At 34.1% G+C, this 25,886-nt stretch overlaps 3 protein-coding genes across 4 annotated transcripts in view; all 3 read right to left on the minus strand.

Annotated features, from left to right (window-relative positions):
* LOC135193775 (trypsin-7-like) overlaps positions 1 to 10,162 on the minus strand; it is a 197,790-nt gene extending 187,628 nt beyond the window's left edge. For both annotated transcript variants that reach the window (XM_064217692.1, XM_064217685.1), the window contains exons 1-5: positions 10,014 to 10,162; positions 7,753 to 7,960; positions 7,190 to 7,439; positions 5,924 to 6,064; positions 5,363 to 5,515 (exon numbers count right to left, since the gene is read on the minus strand). In XM_064217692.1, the coding sequence (XP_064073762.1) occupies positions 5,363 to 5,515; positions 5,924 to 6,064; positions 7,190 to 7,439; positions 7,753 to 7,960; positions 10,014 to 10,068 (807 nt within the window). In that variant the 5' untranslated portion in view covers positions 10,069 to 10,162. The remainder of the gene's footprint in view (positions 1 to 5,362; positions 5,516 to 5,923; positions 6,065 to 7,189; positions 7,440 to 7,752; positions 7,961 to 10,013) is intronic.
* Positions 1,447 to 4,109, minus strand: LOC135193776 (trypsin-2-like). The gene is made up of 5 exons (XM_064217699.1): positions 4,001 to 4,109; positions 3,417 to 3,609; positions 3,024 to 3,273; positions 2,434 to 2,574; positions 1,447 to 1,627 (listed from the first exon to the last, which is right to left on the minus strand). Exons 1-5 carry the CDS (start codon positions 4,050 to 4,052, stop codon positions 1,469 to 1,471), a joined length of 795 nt encoding a protein of 264 aa, XP_064073769.1. The 5' UTR covers positions 4,053 to 4,109; the 3' UTR covers positions 1,447 to 1,468.
* A 3,272-nt stretch (positions 10,163 to 13,434) lies between the features above and the next one.
* LOC113397523 (trypsin-7-like) lies at positions 13,435 to 16,984 on the minus strand. The gene is made up of 5 exons (XM_064217697.1): positions 16,878 to 16,984; positions 16,153 to 16,357; positions 14,964 to 15,213; positions 14,312 to 14,452; positions 13,435 to 13,590 (listed from the first exon to the last, which is right to left on the minus strand). The coding sequence occupies exons 1-5, from the start codon at positions 16,930 to 16,932 to the stop codon at positions 13,438 to 13,440; spliced, it is 804 nt and encodes a 267-aa protein (XP_064073767.1). The 5' UTR covers positions 16,933 to 16,984; the 3' UTR covers positions 13,435 to 13,437.
* Positions 16,985 to 25,886: the final 8,902 nt, after the last annotated feature.

Genomic DNA, 25,886 nt, shown 5'->3' on the forward strand with positions numbered 1-25,886 from the left:
GCATGTATATGTAAATTTTCTTTTGATTTTGCGTACTCATGGAAGACAAGTCTTTTGCGTCTTGACTTCCTCAGCTTCATCTTCACATATTTCTGGCTTATAAAAGCCAAGTACACTTGCCCAATTCATCCTAAGTTCACGCTCTAATACCAACTGTCGAGATTTTTTTTTTATAAATGTTCCTCCATCAGGGTGTCTTACTACGTGTACATTATGTAAAGATGAGAATTGACGCAACGAACACCTAAAATCCGGTAAAAATTGTCATGGGCACCGTCTTGATCGGCGACATACATAATACTACACCGCCTTACTTAAAATTATAGAAATATATAATTTCTGCCTTCCCTGAGTCCGTGTTTGTTCTTTCATTATGATACATTGATGAAGCTAAAATGACTGCTATTCCTTTCTTGGGAATATGAGACAATATCGGTGTATCCTATATAATATCATAAAACCAAATAAAGATGATTTTTCTGGTCTCGTTTTAGCAGGCAAAAACACTGGGGGTATTTCTCTTTTATTTCTTTTTAATCTGTCTCACAACTGTTTCGTTTACTGCCGGAAGTCCCTGGTTTATCCATAGTTCATAATATCTATCAACATTTTAACTTAAACAATAAATAAATAAAAAACTGATATAAGTACCGACGTGAGGCCTGTGAGCCCGAGTCGGAATTTCAAGCAGCAGGGAAACGAGTAAACTAGCAAGTCGAGTACCTATCGGGGCCTCATCGGTACTTAAAGGTAAAGTATATTTTGATTTTGATTTTAATTTAATCTAATAAACAAAAATATTGTAACAGATTTTCTATAAAACCAAAGATATAGATTGAATGCGGACATTTACTAAAACGTGACTCCATACGATGTATATTTTTAAGATATATCTATGGATTAACATATATAGGGCCAAGGAACAATGTCTGTCGGGGCGGCACGTATGCTTATGCAACCCCGTGACACTGCCCGAAAAGAGGGTAGCACTAGTTTTTTAGTGAATATTTCGGTTCAGCTTGCCCCTATAAGTCCCACATAGCCCCCTCCACGAAGGGGAAATGCGGAGATACGTTTTGCCATAAAAAAAAGTTAATGTCAGTTTAGAATAACTCAAAATATTTAGTAAAACAAAAAGGCAGCGTGGAGCGTGATATAAGATCTATGACAACTAAAGAGGTTTTGGCTTCAGCTGAATAAATCTTGGCCTTAGGTAAATTTATGTGGATATATCGTCCTATAAAACATAAAAGGGCACAGCCATCGCTTACCAGCGAGCAGGAAAGTATCAAGAATGATGCAATTTAATAAGACATTTCATATAAACAGCATTAAATATAAACAGCGCCTTTATTTTATGTACAATCGTTCCATTAAGCAAGCAAGATTCGTTAAGACAATTTTAATTGTGAATATTCTCAATCTATTTAAATACTAAACGTATTTATTTACTAACATCATATATTGACTATACTCCAGAAACTTTCTTAATCCAATGACGAATGCCGACGCTGGATACCTTTGTGTACACTCCTGGATAACCTTTACGTGCGCAGCCAAAGCCGAAGGACACAATACCCAGCTGGATACCCGACGACTTTGATACAGCAGGTCCGCCAGAATCTCCCTATAGAGTAATAATATATATATTATTATAAAAATAAAGGAAATATATTTGTTATTCTAATTTGAGCATAAAAAAAAAAAACATTATAAATATGTAGGTAGATTGGCAAATGGTTCACCTGATGGTCAACACCGTTTATAGACTTTGATGCTGTAGGCAATATTAACCACCCGTTACATCGGCAATGGGAACGAACCTTGGGAACCAAGGTAGATGTTCCTTGTGTATATAGTTGCACTGTTTCACCCACATCAAAGTCAAACATCAAAGTGGAATGCAAAAATATTAAGTATCAATGTTTCGCGGTCAAATATGCTACGACTGGGTGGTATCTACCTAGTAGTAAGGAAAGATAAGAAAATAATATCTAATTATCTGATCTATTATTTATACTTAATGTACAAATTCAGGTTTATTTTCAAATTTGAAATATTCAATGAAGGTGTAAAGGGTTTTATTATAACCTTTGTAAAGTTAAAAGCTGCCCGTTAAAATTAAGCTAACGCAAAATGTCTATCTTCAGCTAAATGTGGGTTTTCAAGATTAAATCTTTGTTGATCAACATATTTTACGCAAAAACGAATAAACAAAAAGAAACAAATTGGACAGTTGAAAAAGTATTTTTATCAATTTTTCTCAAGTTTGATTGTATTTTCGTTTAGACGTTTTTAATTGTTATCAATCGTTTAATTACTAAAAACTTAACTAAAACTATTTTAAATGTATCTATGAACTCATTAATTACCAAAAACAATACCTGGTTTATTTTTTAAAATAATAACATTTCCAACAACGATATTAATCACCTGACAAGAATCCTTGCCCCCTTCAGGAACACCAGCGCAAAACATTCTTTCTGTAAGAGTTCTATAAGATCTACGGCACTGGTCGTTGGAAACTGTGGGCACTTCAACCGCCATTAAATTATCACTTGTTTCTCCGTTTTCCTGTAATAATAAAATTAAGAATACAACAAAACATTTCTAAATTTTACTTTAATCATATAAATAAAAACTGCTATAACAATAACATCAAATTTAGCCAAAAAGAAGTCACTCAATACTATGTTATTCTTATAATGCTAGAGCCAAATAAATATAAACGATTTTTTTGTCAAAATAAATTATACTTATTAACAGTGAGGGGATAAAAGTTTACAGTGTAATACTCCCGGTAATTGCATGGAAATTCGCCTAAATTTGTGCACAGTCTTACGCTGTAGAGCTTCCTCCACACATAATCTTCTGGCTAAACTTGAAATTGGCTCAAATCATTCGCAAGAAGTATTTGAGTATATTATTTTTATCATTATGACAGATTCAAGTTTAATTGATCAATATTACAAAAGTGGATTGCTGAAACTAGATTTCGAAAACTAGATCATTGATTCACTTACAGAAGTAGTTCCCCATCCTGATACAACAACATTGGTGCCTGGTGCAATGTCTGAGCCTTTTTTCGCCAACTGAACTGCCTTTGTTTTACTGCCATCTATTTTTATCGGTGTTGATGGTCTTACGATTCCAACATCATAATCGCTTGTATTTGCATTATATTTCGGGTGTTGCGTGAAATTATACGAGACTGATATTGTTCCACCACTCCCTACTACACTGGTACCAGTTTTAACATACACTTTAGAGATGCTGTTAAACGAAAATAAAAAATTATGAAAATGTAATTAATGCTGAATAAAAACTAGTAAAATATGTTAAATTATTTTAAATTATAGTCCAATAGAAAGCCATTCAATTAGCAAACATGCGCACGAAAACTAATTATTTCATACCCAGTTAAACAGTGTGCCGCAGTCAGAATAGTGTACTCGTTGATGATGGAGCCCCCACATTGGTAATAATCGTCTCCTTTTTTTAGAAGTAAATACGCTTGATACGGAAACTTTTCAATGGTGGTTTCGGAACCACCAACTATTTTTCCTCCGTCACTTCGACTGCTCTTGTGATTGCTTTTACAAAGCACATCTGAAACCAAAACAAAAATGCAATTAATATGACTTAATTAATAAATAATTAATTATAATACAAAATATGACTGCCTCGTCTGTCTAGTGCTGTAAATGAGGTAGAGTCCTGGCGTTTATTTTTCAGAGATCACTGTTCCCCTGGAGAAAAGTTCCGCCCGTCCTCTGAAAGTTACGGGCAGAGTATGATACGGGTTGGGGTTAGCTGATGCATATAAAAAACGATTTCTCTCGGATTCGCGTCGAAAATAGTTATAGCAGAGGTTTTAGTGGCTATTAACCCTCATAACTCGGTTCTCAGAAATAGAATAAGCTAAAATTCATCTCCTTAAGAAGAGAGGAAACCTATTCTGAGACTTGACAATTATGGGTCACTTTTTTCCTTACTTTACCTTTGGATAAAAATGCACAAAATAAATATAAGGAAATCAAAAGCATCCTCATTCTTCACAATCTACAGATACAATAGAAAACACTCGAACTGAGTAATGTTTTTATAGGTGGCCCTATAGGTAATATCAGTAAGGTAACATCGGTAATCGGAATCAATATTTGTTTTTAATTATCTCTTTGTGACATGACATATCACTATTAAAAAGTCATTTGCTTGCAAATATCTCAACGCTTCTTGGGAAATAATAATACGAAGACTGAAAAATTATACAAAAAAACTTGAACTTGTAATTATATTTTTTTCAAGAAAAACAGTTATTTTTGCGATAGCGATATCAAATCTTCGTACGAATGTTCATTCAGAGCATTGCTGCGAATCGTGTCACCACCAACACCATTATCCTACGGAAAACCATGTAACGACACCATCGTTTTACCGTGTTTCAGTTTTAAGGGTGAGTGAGCCAGTATAATATTTTTTAGAGCATGGTGTTTTTATTTTTGTTAATGAAATGTTACTTGCATCTAAATTATTTTAGCCTATATTTTTGTTTTTATTTTTGAATATACTGTCACGTCAATAGTATATAAAAACGTTAGTAAAGCTATACAATTATATATCACATATAACTATACAATACAGATATTTATATAATTATATTGTATATTAAAAACTTCTCCGAAACGCGCTCTATATTCTGGCATAAGTTTTATTTATATTAATCCAAAACAGTCTTCAGTACAGCTTTAACTTTTTTTGAATGCTAAGATATATAATAAAAACAAAGAGTTCATACTTGAATAAATAAAATTAAGAATAAATTAAAGTACCATCATTATTCAATATTTATTTATTTCAAGATATTTTTAACATTTCGTCACGATAATATAATCCTAAAATAATAATAACTATTTTATATAACAGCAATAATACACCAATATATATTAAAGAATATTTTAAATTTAATAACACACGTAGTACAATATATAAAAATAAAAAGTTATTTAATTTTGTTTTCACGCATATTATGTAGTTTAATTTTTTAGGAGTTACTATGGACCTTCTCAGCTGTTCTTTACAGTAGCTACACTTCACAGATCTATCGGTTACAAAGAGGTCTTTCGATTGTTCTAATAAAAAATAATAACACTGTAACATACTTTGAATACAAAACAAAACTGATTTACAATTCCGTGGTTACATGTATATATAATGCTAACTTAACATTTTCAAATAAAAGATCAATAAATTGACATTACGATCCATAGTACATTTTTCTACAGAGAACTTTATAAAAAGAAACTAATAAATTTAATACACTGAAGTGCTTATTTTTAGATAAAGTCAGTTGTGGATGGACTTAGACGCCCGAGTTCATTTTAATCCATCTCCTTACTTTGGGTACATTAGTATAAACTCCCGGGGTCCCTGGTCGAGCACAACCCGATCCAAAGGATACTATTCCGAGTTGAGTTCCAGTATCTGTTTCCACTGCTGGACCTCCGGAATCACCCTGGATGATACATATATTGAGTCACATTTACAAATTCAAAATCAAACGTAATATTTAACCTGTTAATTCCCACTATTGAGCTAAAATCTCCTGGTATTTTTGAGGAAGTTTGAAGATTATACAACACTACTCCAATGTGAGTTGACAATCCATGTTTTTAAGCATGTTTTCGTTAACTGCCGAGCACGAGATGAATTATTAACACAAATAAAGAACATATTTCGGCTCGATATTTTCAGAAACACTGTATCTAATCATCAAAAATATTTTAATTTTTTTTTAGTTTTATAGATTTTATCGAGTTATAAAATAATTTTTAAATTTTAAACTGAATATATTTAAGTTTTAGATGTTACCCAAATATAACTAAACATAAAATTTTACAGATATTTATAGAAGCAAATTTACCTGACAAGAGTCCTTGCCTCCTTCGGGCACGCCGGCACAAAACTGTCGAGACGTAAGTGTGGAGTAAGACCTGCGACATTCTTCATTAGATACGGTTGGTACTTGCACGCCCATCAAATTTTCGCTAACCTGACCGTTTTCCTAAATAGAGAATATTTTATTTCAATAAAATTTTGATGGTTGCATTTCAAATGGAATAAAATACTTAGGAGTTTATAATTATTTTTATAATTGACATTTAAATAGCGTATGCACTAATATAATGGGTATCTTATAAATTTATATTATTTGATAAAAAATAAAGATGAAATATTTTTATTTTGAAATTATTAAATTGAATAATAAATTAAATTAAATAAATATTACAAAAAAATAAATTACAATATACGTTATAGGAGACTGTGTACTCTGTTATTATTTTAGCCATTACTATCATTTAAAAAAGTTACAGTTAATTTTAGAAATAATTTTAATAACGACTGCGCGAAACGAATCTTATAATGATACAAATTTATTTAGGATCTAAGATTTTTTAAATGATCTCAACACTAATATTTCAAGTATTCTTGTACACGATGTAGAGGAGAATTCCACAAATAGTTCGAACGAACTACCAAACGTCTTGAAATATCTGGGCAAGGTTAAGGGTGTAGAAATACTTTTCTTCAAATATCTTCGTTCGGAACCGAAACAAAAAGATGTCAATTCGTATTTTAATCCGCAGCTTTTTAAAGGATATTAACTATACCTACTCATATAATAAATGAGAAATTTCGCGGAGTTTCATTTGCTGTCTTCTAAGGTCTGAGAGAAAATTTTGATAAGCAATAAGCTTCATAAAGAAATACCCTGTAAATGTCCCACTGCTGAGCTAAGGTCTCCTCTTCCTTTTGAAAAGAAGGTTTGCAGGTAATTCACCACGTAATCCACCACGCTGTTCCAGTTCGGGTGGATACACGTGTGGCCAATTTTCACGATTTTTTCATCTCACCGCTGAGCATGAGATGCACATCCATTATAAGCACAAATTAAGCACACGGAAATTAAGTGGTGCTTGGGTTTTGAACTCGCAATTGCATCGATTATGATACACTGATTCTAATCAGGGCCATCTCAGCGACAGCTTCAATATGCATATTTATTGAGTAAAGATTTTAATTTGATTTGACCGTGTAAAAAGTAGGTGTACTATCTGAAGATAAATATATATCTAAACCAATTTATAGCAGATGAAGTTGATCAAATTGAATGAATATTATTACTCACCGTAGTATCTCCCCATCCAGTCACTAGAACATTGGTACCATTATTAATTTTAGTTCCAGCTTTTGGTAGAGGAACAGCCCTTGTATTAACACCATCTAATGTAATTCCACTAGGAACATTTATGATACCAACATCATAATCGCTGTTCATTGGGTTATAAAATGGGTGCTGTCTATATCTAGAAGTATTATACTGGGTGCCGCCGCTGTCAGCTAAAGTACTACCAGCTCTTATGTAAATTCTTGTTATACTGCAAACAAATATACTTTTATAATATTTTTATTTAACCAAGTAACATTTTGATATTACCCCCATTAGTATATTTCTATATGCATCACACCAATAAGTTGTTTTTAGTATAGGTTAAAAGGTTAGTTTGGTTAAGAATTTTAGGTGTTTCTAATAAGAAGCATAATTATCCGAACCGGTGCTTCACTTAGTCTAGTTTGTTAAATGATGATTCAAAAGTGCTTGTTAAAGCCCACTTGATTAATGTATATTTTGATTTTGAGACCAACGAGGAATCTTATATAAAGTATCAATAAATATAATTATCTCTGTACCCTGTGAGACAATGGGCTGCTGTCAAAATGTATCTCTCGCTTATAATAGAACCTCCACACTGATAGTAATCGGTACCCATCTGCAGCAGTAGGTACACTTGGTAAGGAACATCCTGTATAGTGGTGTTGTAGCCTCCTACGATTTTATTATAAGATTTCTTAACGTCACTACTTTTGCCACGATAATGACGTCTCCTGGATACTACATCTGAAAATATATTTATAAATAATACATAATAAAACATTTTCATAGAAATGTTTATTAAAACATCCAAGTATTACATTATTTCCAAAAAGCTTCAAATGTATATGGATAGGTTACAATAAGGCCTGGTTTATTTACTTATTTTATGACATACTAGCTGTACTGTCATTTAGCTAAACCGTCATAATCAGGACAAGTTCAGGTCCAGGACCAGGTTTTACGTGCTTTCTGAGGCACGGGAGAGTGACACTGCCAATTTCTAAGCTCTGGGCTCTTAGTAGCAACTAAGAATATCTTGATACGAAATTCACGGATTCCAACAAAGGAAAACCAAATCTACAGCATTATATGGTAGCCACAAGACCAATAACGTAGACAAGCTAAATCATATAGTACTTAAAATATAACTTTGTTATCGGTAATTTTAACTATATATGCATTTGCATTTTAAGTGATGTTAACCATCCGGTAGATCCCGACCACCTCCTAAAGGTGGACGGGGCCGTAAATCGTATTAGCTCTATGCCACCAACGGACGAACCACTGACTCCGACGTCAGCCGATGAAATCGAATCAATCGTCAAAGCTTTACAGATTAAAAAATCTCCCAGTGCGGACCGGATAACCAACAAAGCGGTCAAGCGTTTCCCGCAACAACTCATCGGACTGCTAGTGCTAATATTCAATGCCCTTCTGGCAGGTTGCTCCTTTCCCGACCAATGGAAAGAAGCCATAGTTATAGGAATCCCAAAACCAGGGAAACCTAGGAATCAGCCCACGAGCCATCGTCCCATCAGCTTACTGAGCACTCTCGGCAAAATATACGAGAGAATCATACTAGCTAGAATTAAGGCCATCATACAGGCCAAACAAATCACGATAAACGAGCAATTCGGCTTTAGAGCCGGACACTCGTGTGTCAATCAGGTCCACCGCTTAACGGAAGACATACTAAAAGGTTTCGCTTTCAGCAAAGCCACCTCCACAGGAGCTCTATTCTTCGACGTAGCGAAAGCATTCGACAAAGTCTGGCACAACGGTTTATTATATAAACTGCATTTACTAGGGTTGCCAGACAGACTCGTGCTCATCATACTAGACTACTTGACGAATCGCACCTTCCGCTACCGAGTCGAAGGTACCCTGTCCGCATCTCGCCCCATCAGTGCTGGAGTCTCTCAGGGCTCCGTGCTATCCCCGATTCTGTACTGCCTTTTCACCAACGACATACCGAACGTCACTAAAAAGGTTAACCTAGCTCTCTTCGCGGACGATACCGCACTATATAATACCTCGGCCTCGACCAAAGTCATCACCACACGACTCCAATCCGCAGCTAACGCACTAGGCGACTGGTTTAGGAAATGGAGAATCGAGGTAAACCACGACAAAAGCGTAGCAGTACACTTCACCAGAAACCCCATCTACATCAAGTGGAATCAGGGCAAACCGGGAGAAATTAAATTATTTAACCAGCCGATACCGTGGAAATCGGAAGCCAAATACCTTGGAGTCAATCTAGATAGGAAATTAAACTTCAACTCACATATAACCAGAGTCCGAAACAAAGCAGCGTTCGTACTAGGAATACTGTATATGATACTATGCGGGCGGAGTAAAATGTCTCTTAGAAATAAGACGACACTATACAAAGCCTGCATTCGTCCTATCATGACCTATGCGAGCCCTGTTTTTGCCCACATCAAAGCGTCACAGATCAAAAAATTACAGACTATTCAAAATCGATTTCTTCGTATCGCCACGGACTCACCGTGGTACATCTGTAACGTCGACCTACACAAAGACTTCGACACATGATTGAGACACCCTCAGGACGAACGTCACTCTTGAGCCCAAAAGGGTTCACCTTAAGGCAGAGTCTTAACACTCGCCCCAACGTTCGGTGACGCTGTAAAGGCCAGTAGGGCCAACAGCAATAATCAATCCAGATACAAAAAAAAAAAGTGATGATATTATCTTAGTAAAACACAAACAGTATTTTAATTTACTTCTTTGTAAATAAATTATAAACTAGTAATAAATAAGTCCAACGTACCTTCTATAAATAAACAAAGCAATAAAATTGGGACTAAAAAATAAGACTTCTCCATTGTGAATAAACACACGATTTAATAAAATAACTCATTTGCAAAAATGTTTAAATACTTCACTTCACAAGGATTTCTTTTTATCTACAACCACTTTATGAGGGTGATAAGTGATCCATTAATGTCATGTTTTCTATTTAAAATAATTATCTCAGTTAATTACTCGGTAAAATATGTAAAGTTATTATTTATCATTTTTCTGCTAACCATCCACGAGTCGAGTGTGGATTAAAACGTTTAATTTTTTAGCTGATCCATAAAAAGATTTGTAAGTTCTCACACACATTGTCAATTTTCGACACTTCTGGATGTCTTTTTCTGACTCTTTTAGGATAATCGTGATGCTCCAGCTTAAATATACCTAAGTTACGTTACAATCAAAATAGACACAATCCTGGTTGACTGCGAATTGACGTACTTTGTAAGTGATTGCTTATATTTCTAAGAGTATATGTTGTTAAGGTGACTTTTAACCATCAGGTGTTAAATAGTATGTCTCTCAAAAATAAAAACAAAAAATTATTACTTTGAAAATTTAATTTATTAAAATTAATTTATTGATTATTTATTTCACTCAGGTTTCACACAGGATAGAGATAAATTCAAACTTAAACCATATTTTTAGTTTGTCTGTGTCTATTTTCAGGGGAGACTAAGGCAAAAGATACGGCGGCGGCTACACTACGGTCAGTGGAGGCTTGTGACCTAAAAATATTAATTATTATTCGTTGTATATTTGTCCTTCAATGTATACAATCTATGTAGACCCTTGTTTTACCCGTGCGAAGACGGGACAGGTAGCTAGTTTATAATTATAATTAAAATGTATAAAAAAAGTTAAAAGAAAACTAAAAAATAATAGGTACTTCCTCCACCATTTTTTTTTCTTTTTTGCCGTATTTAATTTATGATATATAAATATAATTCAGAGACGTCTCAGTGATCAACAGGTTCAATACCGGTAGTGATCACCGACTTGTCCGAGGCTCTCTGAATATTAATTTTAAGGCCGACCGCGTCCGTCTGATGAAGTCTACACTCCGACCATCCCTGCTCCAAACCATTGCGGGATCTGAAACGTTCCAGTCAAACCTGGAGAACCGATTCGCTGCCATGAAAACCACAACAGACGTAAACCAGAACCTCAAAAATGTAGTGAGAATTCTCAGGGAAGAAGGCACGAGATTTTGTAGCATGCAGCGTAAGCGCAGAAAGTCCAAACTTTCAGAAGAGACTTTAGGGCTAATGAAGAAACGACGTGAAAACCCACCTGTCACTTCGTCCGAGAAACGGCAACTAAACCAAGAGATCAGCAAGCGCGTACGACACGACCTCCGGTGCTCCAATACTCTTACGATTGAAAGAGCCATCGAGCAGAATCGGGGGTCTAAGGTGTTCGTACAATTTCTTGGAAGAAGCCACCTGACGAAGTTGACCACAGCTAGTGGAGAAGTCGTTTCTTCCAAGCCGGCAGTTCTTTCGGAAGTAGAGGACTTCTACGGCCGGTTATACGCATCGCATGCATCTCGACCTGATCCCGAAAATAAGGTCCTAGAGCTACATTAACACGCCATTGCACCGAAGACCTGCCAGAAGTCAGTATTGGCGAAATCGAGATTGCTCTTAAACAGCTTAAAAATGGAAAAGCCCCTGGAGAGGACGGCGTTACAACAGAGCTATTGAAAGCAGGAGGTAAACCCGTACTGAGGGAGCTCCAGAAGCTTTATAACTCTGTCCTCTTCGAAGGGAGAACTCCGGAGGCGTGGAGTAGGAGTGTGGTCGTCCTGTTCTTCAAAAAGGGAGACAAGACCCTGCTGAAGAACTATCGACCCGTATCCCTAATGAGCCACATCTATAAGCTGTTTTCAAGAGTAATCACGAACCGTCTTGCGCGAAGATTCGACGAATTCCAACCCCCGGAACAGGCCGGATTTCGGAACGGATACGGCACCATAGACCACATCCACACAGTGCGGCAGATTATACAGAAGTCCCATGAGTATAATCGGCCCCTGTGTCTTGCATTCGTGGACTATGAGAAGGCCTTTGACTCGGTTGAAATCTGAGCTGTTCTGGAGTCCCTGCAGCGTTGCCAAGTTGATTGGCGATACATCCAAGTGATGAGATGTCTCTACAAGGCCGCCACCATGTCCGTCCAAGTACAGAGTCGGCAAACGAATCCCATACCATTGCATCGAGAAGTGAGACAAGGAGACGTTATTTCCCCCATATTGTTCACTAATGTAATGGAGGACATGTTCAAGACGCTGAACTGGAAAGGGCGTGGCATCAACATCAATGGCGAGTACATCTCTCACTTGAGATTCGCAGACGACATCGTCATCATGGCAGAAACGCTGCAGGACCTACAACAGATGCTGAATGAGCTGGCTGATTCTTCTATGCGCATCGGCCTACGGATGAACTTGGATAAAACCAAGGTCATGTTCAATGAACATGTTCTACCGGAACCGATTGCGATACACGGTACCGTCCTCGAAGTTGTTCAAAAATATGTCTACCTCGGGAAGACATTGCGATTAGGTAGAAACAACTTTGAGGATGAGTTGAATAGAAGAATTCAGCTAGGTTGGGCAGCATTTGGGAAGTTACAACGAATATTCGCATCGTCGATCCCACAGTGCCTTAAGACGAAAGTCTTCAACCAGTGCGTCCTACCCGTCATGACATATGGAGCCGAAACGTGGACACTCACGACAAAGCTGGTCCACCGGGTTAAAGTCGCTCAGCGTGCTATGGAAAGGGCTATGCTCGGATTATCTCTGAGGAATCGCATCAGAAATGTGGTGATCCGTCAGGGAACCAAGGTCATCGACATAGCCCACCGGATTAGTAAGCTGAAGTGGCAGTGGGCTGGCCATATTTGTCGTAGAACCGATAACCGTTGGGGAAAACGTGTTCTAGAGTGGAGACCGCGTCTCGGCAAACATAGTGTAGGACGTCCTCAGGCACGGTGGAGTGACGATTTGCGCAAGACGGCTGGCAGGAGCTGGATGCGAGTTGCCGAAGAAAGACCACAGTGGCGTGCATTTGGAGAGGCCTATGTCCAGCAGTGGACGAATGCGGGCTGATGTGAGTGTGTGATATAAATATACATATAAATCCAATAAAAATACACATATCAATGAAAAATATTTTATTTTATTAAAAATATTAATCATATTTCAAACACTATATAAAAATTAATACAATTTCATCGCGAATGGACATTGATATCATCGGCAAAAAAAAACATTAATAAATAAACATAAAATGCTTTTACTTGATACTGATGATGATTGTCATAGAATCCTAATTAAATTATTATTAAGCAATAAGTATAATTGCATTATCACTAACAGCATATTAGTTTTAAACGCCTGAGTTCCGTTTAATCCACCTTCTCACTTTAGCTAAATTAGCATATACCCCAGGGATCCCTGGTCGAGCACAGCCTGTTCCAAACGAAACAGTTCCGAGTTGAATTCCCGTATCTGTAGATACTGCTGGACCTCCGGAATCACCCTGAACAGTTATCATATTAGATATAATCTTTAAGGAATACAAGAATATGATGCTGGATAATATGTTTTTTTCTTACGATAAAAAAAACCGGCTAAGTACGAGTAGGACTTGCGTACGAAGAGTTCCGTACCACTACCTCTAAAAACGGCAAGAAATCATGTCTGTTGTATGGGAGCCCCTTCATTTTTTTTTTATTCTGGTTTTAGTATTTGTTGTTATAGCAGTAACAGAAATACATCATCTGTGACAATTTCAAATATCTAACTAGCACTGTTCATGAGATACAGCCAGGTGAAGTCTTAGTAATAGATCCAACCCAGTCATATTCTAGGAGGCAAACTTGCTAGCATTCTTGTCACCATTCTCCAATCAGTTATGATTTGGAAATAACTTTATTAATCAATATTTAGTCAAGAAAGTAAAAACTTTAAAAACTGAAGGCTGAAGCGTTGGTTCTTTTCTTCATATAGAAGGTAGTTAAGCGGACAAGCATGTTCCACCTGATGGTATCTTGGATTAGATGTTATGTCCCCTGTACCTGTAGTTACATTGGCTCATTTACCCTACAAATCGGAACACAACAAGACTAAATATCACTGCTTGATGGTGGAATATAATATGAAGTACCAAGATGGGCTTTCACAAAACCCTACTACCAAGAAGTAGATTAGAAAACCGAATAAACTTGAATTTTGCAGAAAACTAGTCAAATAAATATTACCTGACAAGAGTCCTTGCCTCCTTCGGGCACACCAGCACAGAACTGTCGAGATGTAAGTGTGGAGTAAGACTTGCGGCATTCATCATTAGATACCGTTGGCACCTGTACGCCCATCAAATTTGGGCTTACTTGACCATTCTCCTAAAAAGACAAAAACATTAAACGTTACAGGCAAAATAATAAATTAAATATTCTTAAAAACTTAAGATATGAATATAAAACGTGATATGATGAGGTTTGAAGTTAATTTTTTAAGTCATGCTTTAATAGCAATACAATTCATTTCAAAATTAATCGCGTTAAAATCACTAAATCAAAGTAGTCTGAATCAAAATCTTCCTGTAAGGCAAAACTTTACAGAAGATATATAAGTTTCACTTGCATTATATACTCCTGTGTGAAGATATCTAACTTGTTAATAATTTCATAATTTTTTTAAAAGGTCAAGCAACAGACCATGCTTCTCTAATTTTAAAGAGCAGGTTTGGTGCTGATTTGGCATACTATCCGACTAATGCTGGTCTACTCTGTTCGTCAACGATATTAATTATTAACATAAATTAAATACATAAAAACTGGCCTGTACTTAGCAGTGGGGGAAGTCGTCAGGTGATGATAATCGTCATGGAAACGAAATTAAGAAATTACTCACTGTAGTATCTCCCCATCCAGTAACAAGAATATTTGTACCATTTGCAATTTTGGCTCCAGCTTTCGGTAATGGAACAGCTTTTGTATTAATTCCATCCAATGCTATTCCACCAGGAATATTTACCAGACCGACGTCATAATCGAAATTCATTGGATTATAAAATGGATGTTGTCTAAATCTCGTCGTGTTGTACTGGGTGCCCCCGCTCATAGCTAGAGTACTGCCGGCTCTTACATAAATTCGCGTTATCCTAAAACATAAACTATACTTATTAATTTTAAAAAAAATAGACTACCCTATGTCCAAACACTATTTAATATTTTGCTGCCTTTTTATCATTATTGTTTATTAACTGAAACTACTAAATTTAATAAAAACAAAATTAAGATTAAAGATACTTTTTAATCTTGACTAATGAGTCAATTTCAATAACATCCTTTAATTTATTTTACACGTAATTTCCAATATTCTCAATCATAACTTAATAATTTAAAAAAAATTAATTAACTACAAATAATATTGTATTGTATAATATAGATAATAAATACACGTATTTTGTGAAATAAGTTTTATTTGAATTAGTATATTTAAAATGTGCTAACTATTTCTAACCCAAGATATTCCAAATATAACCACCAATCAAATACTACACAGCATAAATTGCTCAATGTGTATCCGCAAACACAAGAGATCTTACTCTTTCACTTTTTTTATCTGAAGGGACAGATATCCTGATATCTACCAGTACCAACGTTGTAACTGCCAACTTATAACTCCGTACAGGATCTCGGACTATCCCTATTAAACCGCAAACATTTTTAACTTTGCCGTTTCATAAATTCAAATCATTTGTAAAAAAAATACATCGGTAAAGAAGATGTTATTCAATACAAGATTATATAGATGACAAAAAAGCGTGGAGCTAATGACTTATTATATACATATGTAATTGTATTTAACTAACATGACTTTGTATTTTTAAATGTTGAAAAAGAGTAACTACTGAGTTTCTTGCCGATTCTTCTCGGTAGAATCTGCATTCCGAACCGGTGGTAGCTTCACTTAATATAGTCTGTTAAATGATGATTCAAAAGTGCTTGTTAAAACCCAGTTGATTAATGTATATTTTGATTTTGAGACCAACGAGGAATCTTATATAAAGTATCAATAAATATAATTATCTCTGTACCCTGTGAGACAATGGGCTGCTGTCAACACGTATCTCTCGCTTATGATGGAACCTCCACACTGATAGTAATCGGTACCCATCTGCAGCATTAGGTACACTTGGTAAGGAACATCCTGTATAGTGGTGTTGTAGCCTCCTACGATTTTACCATCGGAATTTTCAACGTTATTTCTATCGAGATAAAGTCGTTTCCGGGATACTACATCTAAAAGTTGCAAATGAAAAATATATAATTTACTTTAAGGTCTTAACTTTGAATATATAATAAAATACTATTTATATAAGTTAATGTATAAATCCAAAAAACTACATTTTTTTTCCCCAAACTGAAAAGACCAATTTAATGTTTTGAATTTATCCTGGGATATATGGATTATATTTATATGCTGTAAAATAAAGAAAATACGAGATACAATTCTCAAAATATTTGCAAAGATACGAATGAAAGTGGTCCAAAAAAAAAATATTTAAATTTCTGCAGTAACATTGTCAACTATGCCAATGTAAAGTTAAAGATGCAAAATATTCAAAAGATTTTAATTAAAAGACCGAAAAAATATATAATTAATTTATAAGATTCATGGTGCACTCACAACAGCGCCCATTTCAGATGTTAATAACAGTAGTATATTTAAGTCTTTTTTGAAAACTAATATAATATATTAGCAATTTTTTTATCAAAAAAATATATATTCTGTATGTATTTGCAGCAGAAGCACACTTACCTTCTATAAATAAACAGAACAATAAAAATACGATTACACAATAAGACTTCTCCATCGCGAATAAAAACTAGATTTGATATAATAAATCATTTTCAGAAATGTTTAAATACTTCAATTCCATATTATTTTTATCAATAACCACTTTATGAGGGTGATAAGAGATCAATTAAATGTAAAAAAATCTTTTTCCAATAATTATCTTCGTAAATTGCACAGATAAATTATTACTATTTAGTTGAAAACGCATACTAATACATTTTTCTATTGTTTTTTTCTTTCGTTGAATACAGGGTCGGACTTGGAGGTCTGCAATAAAGACTAATTATTTATCAAATATTTTGAACAATTTATTCAGGCGGGTGTTTGTTAAAACGAATTTAATTAATTATTGAAACTAATTAATTTAAATTTTTATAAAAAATCTTGTAATAAATACGTATTATTATGTTATTATACCAAAATACTAACTTGAGATAAATTATTTCTGCATAAATTAAAATATAATGAATTAACTCTTTTCTAACGATTCCATTGAATAGGAATTTCAATAAATTAATTTAAATGAATATAACATACACTAAAATAGATAGTGCTATTATTTTGTCACTTTTCAATAATTCCTCGTCAGCCTCGACCGAGTACCAAGAATATAATCAACGACAAAATATTTATGATAATTTATTTATTTTCAATTTACTAAAATACATTCAATAATTTTATTTAAGACGGGTCCGACGGTTTTTAGTGAAAATGGTTTATAAAATTAAATTATTTATTAATAAAAAAGAAAATGGAAAGTGAGATAGATGTGAAATAATAATGTAAGTAAGATATACAGAAGGTCATAATTTTTTATGCTCTGCCTTATTTATAGTATTGAGGACCAATTTAAATTGAATTTAAATTCCTCTCTTGAAATAAATGATTAAATTCTAAAATTTCCATTCAATTCTTACTTCAATTTATCTTAATTTGTCGACTTTGTTGTTGTTTTAGTGGCTAGCTTATAGGACATCGGATCTCAAAGCTCAAATCCCCGGTTGGCCCTTGAATGACCAAATAATAATCGAGGCATTTTTACGCCTTGAGCCATTCTCTCTGATCGGGTCGGGTTGGGTTGAATCCCATCAAAAACATAAATGTAAAAATGAGAGCCAAGTCCAATATTATGATATATACCTTGGTTGTTGACTTCAACGACAAAAGAAGTGAGATCTAAATAGGTGCTAAGTTCGATGGTACTTCCTGAAATTTATTTATAACTACATAAAATATAATTTCTTCTTATAACTTAAGTCAATATATTGTAGCCTAAGGTCTGTCTTGGCTAGTTCTTATTCTGTTACTTGAACTTTGAGTGAAAAGTTTTTTTTAATTTTGATTTCTTTCGCATTTTAATACCTAACGTTTTTTTTTTTATTTAATGTCTGCTTCGTTAGTCTAGTAGCTAGACATAAGGCCGGGTCGGGTGAATAAAAGGTACCCGAGGCTTACCATAAAAAAACCTCCGGAGCAGCGGTAATGAGTACACTCCCGTGCCTCGGAAAACACGTAAAGCCGCCTTTTTGGGTCATGCCGGTTTTGCCGTCCTATCTGATTACGTGAGTTAACTTGCGTAGTTGACAAGTCGCCCTTGAGATTGGCTGCCGTAACCGAAATCGGTCAGTAGAACATCATTATTATCATCATACATAAAAATACTAATTTTCGCCCGCAGATTCACTCGCGTTTTAGGGGTTGGTCGTCTGCATAGAAAGTGTAACATCCTTCCTTGGAGTTCAAGTTTGCTTGACACCAAATTTCATCAAATTAGATTCAATGGTTTGTTTGACCTTGAAAGAGGAACAGACAGACAGACAGAGCTACTGCCACATTTATAATATTAGTAGATATATACATTATGAAATGGATAAATATTATTACTGCCAGAGTTTGTCAGATATCGTATTGTGAGGCATCCGTAACGTTATAGCACTGACAGAGAACGAAATATTAAATTGAAGTGGTTTTCAAGTCAGTAAGTTGAAACATTTGGCAGCCCACTACGTAAATAGTAAACGCTGTAAAATTTTGCGTTATGAATATAAGCTCCGAAATACGGTTCATATTCTGATATATTTTGCGTTTACAGTTAATATTATACATTATATGTTTTAGGTTGGTATGCTTGTTCGCTTTGCTATGTGATTTTAGATTCACGTCTGTATTTGATATACATGCCAGCAGGCTTGCTATAATAAATATACGAGATAATTATGGGAAATTATTAACTAAAGGATTGGCCTAGCTTCTACGAAGCTATGACCTGAAAAATATGGCGGCAGTTGGCTGTCAAAATGGAGAAATAACCTTTGGGCACAGTAAGAGTGGCCTATACCTGGAATAATTATGAATAAATTATTATATAAATTATATTGAAGTTTAATGTATGGAGTATTACAATTCCCACATTTTTAAATGACACAATTAAATATTACCATCGATATTCTACGTTTTAGTGGGTCCTTCTAAATTAAACGTAATGATGCTTCTAGAAAACGAAATCCTGTATCATTATCATTTATTTGCCCCTAATGAACTTATTTATATTGAAGCATCTTTATAATTTGGCATATGTTTACGACTGGTCGCCTCGTTATTTTATGAAATAGGCAGACGGGGAAATGAGTCATTTGGCGGTAAAGGTTAGAAACTAATATTTTAAGTCCCTTGTAACTCTACTTCTAGGTCCACTCCCTCCAGAACACAACACTGAGTAATGCTCTTTGGTGGTAAAATATGTCATGAATGAGACTATCCAGAGCGGCTTGAACAAAGCCCAAGCATCTAGCCCGTTGATACCAATTTAGGAATGCCGAGCCTAGGTAATCCAGATGACACAACATGTAAGTCCTAACCGAATATTGTGGGTTCAAATCCTGGCAAATACAAAGTAATGCTTATAATTCAACTCGTGATTAATTAGCGGTTAATTTGAACAAAGTAAGTATCTGATGAAATTGATCGTGGTGAAATAAACTCTGAACTTATCCATAAGCGTTTGTCCAGCAGTTGGACAATTACGGACCGCTACATTAAATAACACAACTAAATATGCATGAAAAATAACATAGAAGTAATTACATTCAAGCGAATAAAATATACATGCAAAGAGGCTCTTTAAAAATGTTTTTATTTAATGTAACGCTTCAGCAAATACTTTGTATGTGACCTTTTGAATAAATTAACTATAACAATTATTATCTGTAAAAGTTCTGCGTTAATAATAGACCAGTGGGTATTATCGAGGGGGATATTGAAGGAGATGTCTGAGTCAAATCCGGGCAAACACCGTACTAAAAACTATAATTTTTCTTGGTGGAAGGACTATGTGCAAGCCCGCCTGCGTAGATATCCATCCATATTTTAAGGGTATAACTATAAGTATAAGCCCAAGGTACATAACACCTTATTTCCCAAGACTGGTGGTAGATTGACAATTTAAGGGATAGTTCATATTTCTTGCAGCGCCGATTCCTATAAGCAGTTGTGACCATTTACCGCCTTTGCATAACTACACACATTCCTTCCAACACTTACTGCTGGTAGAGAATACTTTTACCAATAAGATTTTTGTACCAATATATTGTGTGTTATGCAATATTCAATAAATAAGACAAACAATTTAGCGTATAAATTAGAATTTATCCACAAGTTTTATTGTGATGTCAATAATTTGAGTGGTCAATGTCAAATTTGTCATGATCTCGCGTTATACGCGAGGTTTGAAAAGGATTTTTTAATAATTATTCTTATTAATAGAATTATAACTGATATGAGTATGATTGTTTATTTAAAAAATATTATAAAAAGTCATCGATTAGATCATTATTTAATCTATTCAAGGATAATACAACACAAATGTGTTTAATTTAAATCTAGCGATGCGCCACGTCTTTCCAGTGAACGTTTTTTTTTTTCCTTGCGCATAATATGGTAACAATCACATATTTTAAAGTCGTAAGATCTCGGATGGTATGGTGTTAAAGAAAATTTTAAGAAGTATCAATTGTCCAAGGTAAATAATATATCTGAATGAAGATTAATAATACTCAATTGGAGAAAGTAACTTTACAAATAATCAATAAAAGTTTTTACTAATTTGTAATAAATAATTATAATTCTTGTGAATGTACATTATAAGGTAGACAGATGATATGGCAGATGTTTCCATTGGCCTTTTTAAGTACTACAATGTTTTACTATATTATTTAGATGTATCTCATAAGGTTTAGCCAGCGTTAGGCATGTAAGCGTGAAAACAAATATTTATATAAAATATTGTATAGTTCAGCCATTTTGAATAAAATATTTAGATACCAGGGATGTTATTTTCGAATTTGTGAATAAAATTTTACCGTTCTCAGCTACGGTTATGGATACGAATTTATTTCAGATTATCCGATTGTTTCGGATAGTTTTAGTAACGGATATGAGATTATTTAGAAATTGTAAATGAAATATTTACAGTATATGAATTTAACTTTATTTGTAGACTGTTAAGTTTTAGGTATAATAATGAAAAATAATAGCTTTGAAATACAATTAGTTACTCTCTTCAAGTATAACACTATGCAAAAATAATCTTTTTTTCTAATCGGTTTCATTTACAGTTACGGAGTTTTATAGCATCCTTGATGTACACAAACATTCCTCGGTTATTGCTCTTTCTTTGAGTGAAAGTCGTATCAAAATTAGTTGAGTGGTTAAGAAGGAGTAAGCGGAAATACAGACGGAGGCAGACGGACTTTGTTTCACACTTTTTATAGGTGAACATCGGTTCATCGCCAAGTGGATTGGACGTGGTTGTTAACCGAACACTATGGGTTCAAATCTAGCCGTCATTTATCTAAATTCTGGCACATTAGTATCCACAGTGGTGTGGTAAAATGTGCCACATAGATTATCTTTTACGGAGATGTAGATGTGATGTTATGTTATGTACTAAAACACACAAAAGAAAGTATATAACATAAAACATTTTCAATTATCGAAATTCGACCGCAATCATTCATCATTGAAAATTTGAGGATTTTGACTGAACACTTATTCCAATTTTTTTATTGATAACAATAAAGCTCGTAAAAAAGGATTGACAAACAGAAGAGAAAAAAGTACTGAACAGATTTTTCTTGACATATTTATATATACATACTAGTATTACACATTTGAAGTAAATAGATTTAATTATTGTAGCTTTGAATGTTTCTATCAGGCTTTCTCAGCTGGCATGATAACTCCACCTTTCAAAATGTTCCCAACTCTATTTAAGGTAATTTCCGAATTTCAATATCATAGAGTATCGTACATCGATGCTTGAAAGTCAACTGGTATATTTGGTGCTGAGCATTTTTATAGTTATAATTTTTTTAATAATTTTTGAATTAAAAAAGTAAATATAGATTGGTCTAATACAGGTATTCAATTGGTCTCTTATCGAACATGAGCCGAGATGGCCCAGTGGTTAGAACACGTGCATCTCAACTGATGATAGTAAGCTCAAACCCAGGCAAGCACCACTGAATTATCGTGTGCTAATTTGTGTTTATAATTCTTTTTGTGCTCGGCGACGAAGGGAAACATCGTGAAACCTGCATGTATCTAATTTCGGCCATGTTTGTATCAACCAAACAGCACTGGAGCAGCATGATGGAATAAAAAACCTTCTCTAACGGTGAGTAGACCTTAGCCCAGCAGTGGGACATTTACAGGCTGTTACTCGAACAATATAGTGTTTATATTCAAAGCTTGCTATTTACGTTAATAATTCCTTTTTTTAGACATATTGGCTAGCAATGAAAACAAAATAAAATTATTTTAAAGTTAAGTTACACCCGAAAAAAACGCTGATATATTTATAGATCGTGTGCAGTTTAAAACGATAAATTTAGTACAAAACAGTGCAATGAACTCTTTATAATCCGATTAAAATCGTATTAAGATTATAAAATTTATAGCTTTATTGCCAAAAATGGTTTTAACCCTTGGCATAAATTCATTATAGTAATAAAAATAAATTATAAATAAATATAAATAAAACATCATTAATTCTTTATTACTAAAACCCTTTTGACACTGTTTTTTTACGACAAAATAAATTCACTTCCATTGATAAAAATGTCATTCGGAATAACAAATGATCACAAATAAAAAATGAGCAAATGGCAAATACCCTAAATAAAAATGTAGATCTAAATCCAAGCTCATTTAAAAGGGTTAAAATATCGTTGTGTAAAGAAAAATTATGAGGCAGTCTCGATTTATGTTTGTTTGATTCGAAAATAAAGTTCTTTAAAATATTTTAGGGCTTAAAATAAATAAACGAAAACTTCTATAAACCATTAAAATTTGATAAGTGCATAAAAATGGATAAAATACCTACGTAGGTAGATCAAGGCCATGGGTTCAAATACTTTGCGTTCATGATTTTTCCTTTTGGTTTGACGGTACAGGAGAACTTCGTTAGAAAACCTACATATTATATCAAGTGAAATTATGACAATTGTGTATCCCAACCATCACTCATTGGACCTCCTTGAGACATTGCCCAACTGTGGCACATTCATATTCTGATGTTTAATTTTTACTTAACCTGTAAATATTACCTTAAACGTCGCCTCGGTCAAAGATAAGGAATCATTTGAACCAACAACCTTCATTTATAATTCATATATTATCCACCGAGTCAACGCGGCTTTACATAACATTCAATTCGATTTTAAGGTGCATTTACATATTATATAAAGTCTAAAAATTGTACGAAATTTATTTACATGTAACTTTCTGTATAATAAACATTTTATATATTTAATTCGGGCTTTAAACGCGATGCTACCTTTGTTTCATTTCGCCCGACGTTTAACTCCGCGCTAATGAAATATGTAAACGTACAACGTATTTTTATTAATTTGTATACACATATTTTATTGCACAACAAAACTAAATTACACAAAAGGTGTCTCCTTCATTAAATACCAGTTCCTATACGTACACGATTGTTTAGTGCGAATGAAGATAAAATTAATAATACTAGTAGTCGCCCAGTGGTCGAAATTCGACTATAATTGATTTAAATTATTAGTTTGAACATTATTAAGGTTCTATTGTCAGACTATACTTCTACAATCACAGATTTCGCCAAGGTTTGTTTGGTCTGTTAATTTGTAAGTAACATATTTAAATAGTAGCTATGGTCGTTACGTTAATTTATTATCATGGATGAAGTTTCTATGTACCCTTTGCAAGTGTTGAGAATCATAGGTAGAGAAATTTTGCGATCTATGCGATGATAAACATAAACCATTTGTAGGGTAAACTATACTTCTGTGCGGTGATTTTGTCTTTTAATACAAGACCGTAGACATAAAAGACTATATAATAAAAAAATCTTAGTATCAGCCCAGAGTCTGTAAATTGGAGGTGTGTACAATCCCGTGCCAGCGATCTTAGATGCTGCGCCTGAACTCTTTCCGGTCTAGTCGGATTTGGTGTCCCATCGGATTATGAGAGGGAGGATATTATAGAGTGTATATCTGTTCGTACAGTATTATATGATGTTATATATTTTCCGAACCGATACGACTTGGGAGCCTTCAAGAAAGAGCGTACTCCTTCCTTAAAGGCCGGCAACGCACCTGCAAGCCCCCCGGTGTTGCAGATGTTCATGGGCGGTGGTAGTCACTTTCCAACAGGTGAGTGAGTGCTCGTTTGCCACTGATCATAAAAAAAAAACCTCTTGAGAGAAAACGGCCAGGACGACATTATTGTAAATCATCTAAGTGTATCATATTCATAGATACTTATGTATAAAAAACCTTTTTTTATTTTCTCTTGGGTTGTTAAAATAAAGACTTCATTCATCATTTCCTTTGTATTAAAAACATTTATTTATTTATATCCTACAATAACTTATTTATATTGAAAATGGTTAAAAAAAATATATATATATCCTGCTGAGTTTCTTTCGCCGGTTCTTCTCAGGTACGAGGTGCTAAATTCCGAACCGGTGGTAGATTTTTGACAATCAATAAGCAAGTGTAAACACTTCTATATTGAATATAGATTTTTGACTTTGACTTTGACTTTATTATTCAACGAATAACATTGTGTCAATTAACGTCAATTATAAAACAACATTTAAAGAGTACATCCATAGATTAATAATACAAAGATTATATTTTAAACATTAATTATATTTAACAACTCTCATAACTAGACGAAAACAACAATGTACAAAAAGAAGAAAATCGTTTGTATATTTAATGGTTTGTTTTACATATATACCTAATATAAGCTATTCAACTCCATTTAAATTATCAATAGTTTGGAAATGTTTACACAAATACATTATCATAATATTTTGTGAAATGTTTCTTTATTATGTCATAGTTATTTACTTATGGTCAATAATGTTATACGCCTACAATACATACTAACTAGACTGTACATTTAAATAATTAAAATTTTCACTATGACAATAATTTTTGTATTGTATAAGTTTTTAGAGAGCCAATGTCTCAGTTAGGCTACACACGTAAATTTCACTCGAGGTTTGCGGATTCGAAACCGAGTAAGCACCTATCTCTCATGTGTTTAATTTGTATTTATCATTAATTTGATCCTCGGTGATGAAGTTTGCGTGTGTCGGAAGAAAATCTGTCCCACAATGTATTCACCAAACCAAACTTCCAAAGGGAGAAGGCGGTAGCCAAGACCGCTTACACATAACAACTGTTATTTTTTTTTTTATTATATATGTTTGCGCTTTTTGTGCAATCCGAACACTGGAAATATAATAGGTTAGTTAATTAATGAATTATAGTGACGACCGAGGTTTCAATTGATTCTTGTAATATTGCAACATATTGTCGCACGCTGCTTCGCTCGCGTTATAAAGGTTGCTCGTCAGTTTCCTTGGAAATCAAAATTCCTTCACTAAATTTAATCAAATTCAATTCAGTGGCTTGGCCG

The sequence above is a fragment of the Vanessa tameamea genome, chromosome 3, assembly GCF_037043105.1.
Source record: "Vanessa tameamea isolate UH-Manoa-2023 chromosome 3, ilVanTame1 primary haplotype, whole genome shotgun sequence".
Lineage (NCBI taxonomy): Eukaryota > Metazoa > Arthropoda > Insecta > Lepidoptera > Nymphalidae > Vanessa > Vanessa tameamea.